Source organism: Mytilus edulis, chromosome 9 (assembly GCF_963676685.1).
Source record: "Mytilus edulis chromosome 9, xbMytEdul2.2, whole genome shotgun sequence".
NCBI lineage: Eukaryota > Metazoa > Mollusca > Bivalvia > Mytilida > Mytilidae > Mytilus > Mytilus edulis.
Window position 1 is genome coordinate 32,684,592 of NC_092352.1, and position 10,025 is coordinate 32,694,616.

General features: G+C 30.4%; 1 protein-coding gene across 3 annotated transcripts; it reads left to right on the forward strand.

Annotated features, from left to right (window-relative positions):
• The first annotated feature begins 97 nt into the window (after window positions 1-97).
• LOC139488170 (rho GDP-dissociation inhibitor 1-like) lies at window positions 98-9,506 on the forward strand. Of its 3 annotated transcripts, none has more exons than XM_071273608.1 (5): window positions 98-184; window positions 2,677-2,870; window positions 4,796-4,879; window positions 6,281-6,424; window positions 7,668-9,506. In XM_071273608.1, the coding sequence occupies exons 2-5, from the start codon at window positions 2,690-2,692 to the stop codon at window positions 7,862-7,864; spliced, it is 606 nt and encodes a 201-aa protein (XP_071129709.1). In that variant the 5' UTR covers window positions 98-184; window positions 2,677-2,689; the 3' UTR covers window positions 7,865-9,506. The 3 variants fall into 3 exon arrangements, with proteins under 3 accessions (XP_071129709.1, XP_071129707.1, XP_071129708.1); XM_071273606.1 differs by lacking the exon at window positions 6,281-6,424 and adding an exon at window positions 6,106-6,249 and having other exon boundaries at window positions 102-184; XM_071273607.1 differs by lacking the exon at window positions 6,281-6,424 and adding an exon at window positions 6,106-6,249 and having other exon boundaries at window positions 118-473; window positions 957-2,870.
• The last annotated feature ends 519 nt before the right edge of the window (window positions 9,507-10,025 follow it).

A 10,025-nucleotide genomic window follows, 5' to 3' on the forward strand; every position in this document is an offset into this window, starting at 1 on the left:
TCCATTTCCTCATATAAATGACTGTCCATAAAATCTTCTTTTTTTATTCTGATCCTGATCCTTTGTATTTTCGGAATGATAAAGTAAATACCTTAGAACTATTTTTTCAAACTAAGTATTCCACCGGAAGTAAAAATCAACCCACACCGGCTTCGAAGGGGGAGAAAGAGAAAGCTACATTTTGGTAAAGAAAATCCGTTTATACGTAACGCTGAACCATTTTTCACATTTAAAGACATTTCAGGCTTGATTTAATAATTTGACAAACTATTTTATTCTACCAGCTCCTGCCAGAAATTGCGTTTTTTTGTCTCATCATCAATCATTTGTCAATATTGATGAGTTCGTCCACTTCCTGCTTTTGTTATTTTGAAAACTGGATACTACTAGCTACGATAACTGACTTTCATTTACTTAAAGGAGTCTAGTTAATGGTAGAGGATAGATTAAAATTTGAGTTTAATATGAAGCAGGCATTACCTGTAAATGGGGACGAAGTCTGTATGAATTATTATTTTGTAACTCAATTATTTGTCCAAAAAAAAGACACGGAAATACAGTAACGTTTCCGATTTTGGTTCTGTTGTTAGGGATTTTAGTTGTGACGTTATTTAAATTATGACGTCATATGCAATGTAAACAAGAAACGCTATCATTAGGTAACGTTTTTTCATATCAAGGAATTATTAAAAATGAAATAAGTATTGCGCGTTCCTTCCTATTTTATACTAGACTGATAAATATATATTTTACTCAAAGTTTCATACAAACGAGACCGGAAAAAGGAAGTATATTGTACATTTCTGCGCAGGTCCGGGATTTCAAAACATGACATAAAAAAAATTGAACGATTTTGAGTTCATTAGTACAATGAAAAATTCGGGAAATTTTCCCGAATTTTTTTTTTATTGAATTTTCTACTGTTATTGGGGACTTCGTCCCCATAATAAGGGTAGAATGGAAGTATAGCTCTATATATGGGAAGCACATAATTTTAAACAAAATTTGCATTTCACTAAAAATCATGTTACCCAAGATATTTGTTTTAAGAACAAGAGTAAATAACGTGACACATTTGTTGTCAAAGTGGGTCTCATTGGGTCCTAGCTTGACGCAGGATTAACTGATTTTAAGCGTAATTGGTGAAAGGGAAACTAAATCGGGCGGGACACTTGTAATTACAAGCATTATTATTTCAGTGCAGTCCCTGTCTGCCCGGCCGGTGATACAGCGCATTAGCTGATTTCGTCATATAAAAAAAGAAACACAAATAAAATCGTTCTTGTTATTGTTTTAGCCTTCCGAAGGGATAAAAAACAATAAAACTGATAAGTTCAAGAGTTAGATAATAACTGCAATCCCATAATTTACAATATTTTGCCAATTTCCATTAAAAAAATTACATCATCAGATGAAATTTGTTTTATTTATGTCAAATTTAAATCAGATTAAAATAATTTTTGCTCTGCATCCTTGGCAGTGTGTTTGGTTCAAATTCAGCAATATTTCGAAGTAGAAATTCTTTCCTTTATTCAAAATTAGCTATTTTTGACAGGAATGTGCAAAATCACAGGTCATTGGAGGAACTCTCAGAACAGGGTTTCCCTAATTTTGGACACACATTACACAAAATCTTGAGGGCGAAACCATACAAACAGAAGATTTTATGAAATAAATGTATGTTATGAATGTGTTCACACAATATTATCCAATTATTGGTTTTATCAGTTAAATGAAGTGAAGTCATAAGTCTTAGGAGCGCGGTTACACCGGACTGCACCACACAATGAGAAGCTAGATAAACACCTTATCGCTATTTGGAAATCTGTCTTGCTTGACCTGAGAATTTGCCCGCTTGAACTTTTCATGTCATACATGTATAACAATCACTTTTCCATAATGACGTCAATATTATACAGGAAATTTTGTGATATCCAGTAATACCGGAAAAATAGTGTTAAGGTATATACAAATGTAGGATTCTGATAATACAATAAGAGGGATACAGTAATTGCTATTTTATGCATTTTTCCTTTGATCTTTTTTTTGTGATAATTTTTCATATCATGCTACTCGCATAAAAGTAGCGATAAACAGATTATCATTGGTCATCTCAATTCGATTGCTTTTCTCGCTTTCTCCGCCTTCACAATAAACTTGAAGTTCACTAGCCTGATGCTCCTCCATAGGATGTTTGGCTTGTGGCATCACCCCCTATGGATTTTACTTTTCCGCTATGGATACGTAGGGGGACAGTTGCACACCATATAACTTATAATATGTCACCGTACAGGCTTTTACAATGAGTAAAGCCAACACCGCATAGTCAGCTATAAAGGGCCTTGAAATGATAAAAGTAAAACAATTCAAACGAGAAAACTAGTGACCTAATTAATGTATTAAAAAAATAAACAAAAAAACAAATACTAGTATGTAACTCAGCAACAAAGGATAACCACTGAATTACGTTTGATCTGTTTTCTGTATATTCTTCACTTATTTGAAAAAGATATATATTTCTAGACCAGAGTTCACATTTAGTATCTTGTATCTGCCTCACTTTTATATCAATGAACTTAAGAATGTAAATCATACATGTACATGTATTTAAATATTTATTTTGTTGTTGCTACATTTTGTAATTTCTCTTTCACCATGTTTTTTATTTTCTTCCAGTTGAAGAATTAAAATGGCAGAATCTGAGGCAAATCCGGCTCCAGAAGATGTACATGAGGAGGATACTAATGCTCCTGGATATAAACCACCAGAGTTTGAACCATTGGAAAACATCTTAAAAAAAGATCAGGAGGATGAGAGTCTCAATAAATATAAACAGGCCTTGTTAGGTGGTGGAGATGCTCAAGATCCATGTAGGTTTATGTATATATTAAAATGTAAAGAAGCTCAGAAAATGATGATTCAATACTTATCACTAGCACACCATTGATCTAAAGGAATTATTACTATCTAAATTGTTATATCAATCAAATTTTTATTAATGTTTTTTTGTAAAACATGAAGCATAATTTTAAATGATACACTTCTCTATTGAAGTTGTTATATTTTTAATGATATTGGTTGTTTAGGACAACAAGGATTTGTTATTACTAATTATACTCAGGGATTTGCCTCTTTTAGATTTTTGATACAGTCAAAAAAATGATTGATTATTCTCAGTGACAGATTAAAAATAAATTGATAGACTGTGTACTGTAATTATTTGTCATGTTCGTGGGATGTCAATTTTTGTGGGTTTCAGAAAACTGCAAATTTAACTGTTCAACAAAGTACAAATTTTAAAAAGGCTTGTAGTTGTATGAAAACATTGAAAAACAATTAAATTAAATAATCACAAAAATACAATATTTCCTCACTCCACCAAATAAAATAATCAGAATAAATCCATAATACACCAATACCACTCATGTTTCATAACTTTATATAGGATATACAGTGAAACTTCTCAAAACCGGCCGCCCGTCGGACCACGGGATTCGGCCGGTTTTCAGGGGTGGCCGGTTTGTTGAATTTCAAATTAACAAGAGTTACTTCCCTTCAATATTTGTGCATTTGTATTTTTGACCATGTATTGTACCTCAATCATAAAGTTTGTTTTGTTGTGTAAATTTAGCTTCGTATTCTAAATTTATTATGAAATAAATATTAAAACATCATTTGTATCTTTATTATTTTTTTATTTTGCAGGAATAACAAATAAAATACAACTATATAACAAAACAGTTTTAATATCGAAATATTATGTTATTGAAATCATTAATCACACTACCGACCGTGCGAGGGCTGTATAGCCAGTCAAGGTCGTTAAACACCACCACATATATTAATCACACTTTACCGACCGTGCAAGGGCTGTATACCTAGAATAAAGATAAAAAAAAGTATAGCCAGTCAAGGTCATTAAAAACTTCCATTTGTTGTTGTTAATCACACATTCATCATCGGTACCATACGGTGATAATAATATAGAAGCAGTACACAAACATTACAGCGCTACGTAGACATGCTCATAAATACATATAAATGATTTATTTTATAGGCACTAAGATTTAATTTTATACTTATAAAACATTACATTTTCCAATTAAGTATGAGCACTATCTATTTACGATTTATTTTGAAAGATCAAAGTGATTAATTTCTGTAATTTGCCTAAATTTTTTTTTTTCAAATGATCAAATAAAGTAGCCAAGCTAAAACATTTAATAAAAAATTAATTATCATCATTGATTAGCGTGGGTGAAGATCATAATCTCTCAACCGATAATTTATTCGGGTATTGATTTGACATTGACAGGTAAACACTACTCAGTGGCCATGCAGGTGTCCTAATTGACCGGATTAACTTGTTTGTTTATATAACATTATTTTATATGGACTAATGATTACAAATGACAAGGCCGGTTTTATGAGGTGATATTTTATTGATTTTGATTACACAAATACACAAATATCGGCCGGTATCCGGTTTAAAGGGGTGGCCGGTTTTATAAGGTTACCTGACCGTTTATTTACATACACGCCGGCCAGGACTTGTTGATTTGGCCGGTATGAAGGGAGAACCGGTATTAAGAGGGACCGGTTTAGAGAAGTTTCACTGTATATGTAGATGTAGTTTAAAGTATTTCTATGAAATGTGTTGGAGTACTTATTGGCATGTCTTTTTTTATGAGTTTGTCTGAACAGTCCAACATACATGTATACTGCAAGTAATGTCATTATTAAATAGTTATAATGTATATTAATCGTTTATTGACAACAATTTTTTAAATTTCAGTCCCAAATGACCCACGTCGAGTTATAGTAACAGAGTTGGCATTAGTTGTCCAAGATAGAGACGATGTAACATTAGATCTAACAGGTAATAACACTGTACCATGAGAAGCAATATGTATGACAAAGTTTCTGATAATGTCTTAAAGGGAAAAAATGATATGATTTATGAGTAACATTACATACAAGAAGGTTCCTGCTGACAGCAGTTGACAAAATGTTTTATAACATGATCATGAGGTTTTTGTTTTATCTAAAGACTATTTCATTAGATGGAGATTTTATTTATGTTTGTATTTCATACTAAGAGATAAAATTAATATGAAAAGTTGGTGTTTCTGACCTCTGACTTATAAGTAACCAATATCATGAATTAGGTCATGTAGGTGGTCCAAAACACATGGTTCTCAGACTTCATTTGCAAAACTAACAGTGCTGTATTCTTACACAATGGAAAAAGTAGGTCAATTAAATAATAACCAAAAATCAATATTTTGTTGACTTATACACTGCTATATGCATTCATGTATTTTGACAATCCTGCATTTAACAACATTCATATATCCTTTGAATGTGTTTCTCAAAATTTTATTTTTGCAGGTTAATGACTTTTGGCAGTTAGATCACTGGTAGTACATGAGAATATTTTCTTTCTATTCATTTGCCTGTCTCTTGTGACCTCCAATAAATAAAAAAAAAGTTGACTTAATGACATATAAAATTCAATTTTATAATTTGATTTGTCGATAAACAAAATTGTATCGTCATTATTTATATCCCTAAATGTAAAAATGATGAGACGCTACTTTGATACAATTGTAGAAACACATCTAAATTCATTATAAATTTTGTATAAAAAGGCGATAAAAAAAAATGCTGCTTAAAAGTTTGACTTGTTTAATTTAATGATTTCAAGTATCAAGTTTTTGAAAGTCAGTCTACCATGATTTTAATTGGTTTTAGTTTTGTTTTATTGTCATTTTTGGATAAAAGATTACCTAAATATTGACCTTGATCTTTACACACGACTTTTAGGTTAGAAAAGTAATAGACTTAAGAATGTTAATAACTTGACATAATATTTGTTGACCTCTTCATGTATATAGTTTATTTTTCAGCAGTTGAATTTGAAATGATGAGGAAATTGATATTAAGAGAAGTCAAGTAGAGCTTTTGTCATTTTTTATCAATGTTTGGTCTATATCCAGGATGTACATGTAATAATATATTTCCTGCTTTCAAGTTTAATTTGTTAAACATTACAAAACATATTATAAATGTTCTAATTGTTTATTGCAAATTGTTGTTTTTCAGGTGATTTAGCAAAATTAAAAGACCAAGTATTTGTAATTAAAGAAGGATCAGCATACAAGATGCGAGTCAAATTTTTTGTCCAGAAAAAAGAAATTGTTTCAGGTTTAAAATATGTCCAGAAAACATATCGAAAAGGCATCAAAGGTAAAGACTAAAATGTATATTTGTTTTACAGGTGATTTATCCAAATTAAAAGAACAGGTGTTCACAATAAAGGAAGCTGCCCCATATAAAATGAGGGTAAAGTTCTTTGTCCAGAAAGGAGAACTTGTTTCTGGGTTAAAATATATCCAGAAAACATACAGAAAGGGTGTTAAAGGTATTTTGTGCATGCAAGTGGCGTAACCAGATTTTGTGAAACCCCTTTATGTTACAATTTACTCTGGATGTTAGCACAAAATCCCTTTGAATATATTATCTTATTATTTAAAAATAGAAAGAATTGGTTTTGCAGTAAAATAAAATATACATAAATATCATAGTTTTGACTATACATATAAACTGAATTCACTGGAAAAAATACTTTGCAAGGTCTTAATATTATATTAGTTTAGCAATTAACATGATTAAAGCACAATATTGTATTTCATGAAAAAAAAGAATAAAATTAAATCACATTATGGAATGCTTAAAGAAATAACGCTACAAGTCTTGAAGTAAGCTGTTGACATAGTTTTATATGACAGATTTAAAAACAAAATTTAAAAATTTAATACGAGAACTTCAAAATATTTGCAAGATTACTGCTAGCATTTTACATTATTAAATCTTTTATGCATGATTTATATTTTGACAAGTATACTTGATACTTTTTGTCCAGAAATATACGTTCATAGATTTTGTGCAGCTTTTTTTATCTAATGTCCAGAGTAAAGGGTGGAATGCAATGAATATCCATTGGACCAATGTATGCACGCAATGGCATTGTCATGTTAAATGTTGTAACACTCCTGCTTGGTTGTGTATGAAAAAAAAGCTTTTTGGTATTATTTTTATTTACTTGAGAAATTCTTTTTCCTTCATTCATTTTATTTTTTTGCCAGCATGATCAGTGTTGTTTATCATCATACTTTCATAAAATTTATTGGATGTAAATTATCGAGTGTGTCCTTTGCAAAGACGTCTGCACATGGATGCATATTTTCATCATTATTAGCATAAGATATGTTGTTTAAAATTGTTTATTCATTATCATACAGATAAAGCAAAACAAATCAATGGAATTTTTTTTACTCGTGAGAATAAAGAACTGCAAATTGTTAAAAAAATGAATATTACTCTCACAATGAATTTAAGTGGTTTGCTGATAAAGTGATAGATCCTATAAGAACTTAATTTGAAGCTTTACGTTTTTGGTTCTCTTAATGAATTTCTATGATATAATTTTTATGATAATAGAAATTTATTATTTACACTTGTAATAGTTATTATAGGATATTTTAGAAGTGCCTATAAGGTAAGTATGTGTTTGTAATTGTTATATGACAATTAATATGTCAATAAACTTATTATTATAAAACTTTCTGAAAGTTATACTAAACTTTAACTTGACCATATTTCAGTGGATACATCAAAATTCATGGTTGGAAGTTACCCACCCAAGGCAGAAGCTCATACCTGGTCTACACCTATAGAAGATGCACCCTCAGGAATGTTAGCAAGGGGAGATTACAAGGTCGAAAGTTTATTTACTGATGATGATAAAAACGAACATCTAAAATGGACATGGAAGTTTGAAATCAAGAAAGATTGGGCATAAAATAATCAACCTTTTTGTAACATGACAAATCAACTGGTCATTTTAACTCATAATATATAGCTTTTTACAATTTTGTATAATAATTTGTTTATAAACTCACAAAATTATTGCCTGATTCAGTATATTTATGTTTGGCAGTCTATATTGTCAAGTGCCTAAATACAGTAGTCAGCTGCATAGATATATGTACTCTATAGTCTCCATCTATTTTGTGTAAAAACTCAACTTCCAAGTCTCAAACTGTATTAATGGATAGTTATCTTTTTGTATTGAATATAGGATTTAATTAAATATAAAAGCAAACAGAATCTCTCTGAAGGGAGTTGTGTGAAGGACAATACATGCTCATGTGCTATAGCAAAATTTATATTTTTTTCTAAATATGATTTAGTTTCTACTTATTTTCATGTGCCAAATTGGGTATTTTTTCATGTGGTTTCTGCTCAAATAAATGTCACCAAAGAGTTTCAGTATTACGTAAAAGTAGAAATTAACCAAGTAAAATAATATCACATGGTTTTTTTGACACATTTATTTGGTAAAAGAATGAAATGAAGAAATATAAAGAGATCTCTAATTAATCTGATTTTATTGTTAAATGCTTGTCCACTTTTGTTTGGCTTTGTACACCCTTAGTCATTTCCTATAAAATAGTCAAAACAGTCCTTTTCACCCATTCACTTATCTGAGGCAGGGACAAATTATTATATAATCTCAACTTTGGAAATTTTACTCCCAATACAAGAAGAGCCCTTTACAACTGCCAACCAATTTAACATTATAAGACTGGTACATGTATACTTATGTTATCTTCATCTTCATGCGATGCAAACTAGCGTCATAATTGATATAAATATAGGTTTCCCCTATTTTGTTACTGAGTGTTCCCTAAGTTGCAGTATGTTTTATATATTGGCAAATCGGATAAGCCCAAGATTTGCTTTATGTCAAGCACTTTTTACTTCAAATTTTGTGAACTAACATGTAAATTTGTACAAGGTATTTTGTTATGTAAATTTTTTAGTGCAATTTCTCACAAACAGAATTTTTGTAGAAAACCAATTATTTCTTTCAAGTTTTTATGTATTTTGTATTAAATTTTCCAGCATTTATCTATGTGCAATGTTGAGATTATGGTGTAGAACTTTCGAGTGAGCTGCTTAAAACAGATTAGAAAAAGGCCATATTATCAACATAACTGATTTTTTTATTGGTGCCAGTGTGAATCAATAGAAAAATTCACAATTTATGTTGGTTTTTCTTTAAAACACCTTAGAATTGTAAAGATATAGTACATGTAATATAGATCTTAGCCCATTTAACAAATTATGATCAAATATTGTTAATTTAGTTCAATAACTTTTCTGAATAATTTATAAGCATTGCTTTATTGACATAGAACAATTTACTAATTTTGACTCAATTAATAGAATGATTATTCATGCCAAGAATAAGCAATCAATAACAGAATGGAACAATGAGGATAAGATGCAATTTTTTGGTAAAGATCTGAAGAAATATATGTATGGTTAAAGTCCTATCTGTTTTAATGTTGTTGTTTTTTATGCTGGTGCTGATTCTATGCAATCATCATAAGTGCTGGACATTATGAAACATGCCAAATAAATCATGGTGTATCCATCTTACAGTGTTCGTTTTTTCTTTTGCCAGTGATGAAGTGAGAGAAGTAAGACGAGAAATAACAAACTATTTATGTGAGATCAATCTAACATGAAATAATATCAAATTATTTTTATACTCTTTCTTTCTGAAGTGAATGATATAAGTGATTGAAGAGCGAGTCTGTTATTATTTATCAATCTGTCTGCCCCACTTTTTTTTTTATCCCAACTGCTTCTGTACCGCCTTACAGACTTTTGTAATCTTTCACCACATCCTATTTCATTTCTTCAAGGATGCACTTGTGTCATATTTGCACACTACACATATTTGTACCCATTTATCCTGAAATCCCCTCATCAAAATTGAATGCTATTGTGTACATCCTTGGTTTTTTATGCCCATTTATGGGCATTATGTTTTCTGGTCTGTGCGTCGGTCTGTGCGTTCGTCTGTCCCGCTTCAGGTTAAAGTTTTTGGTAAAGGTAGTTTTTGATGAAGTTGAAGTCCAATCAACTGAAAACTTCCCTATGATATGTTC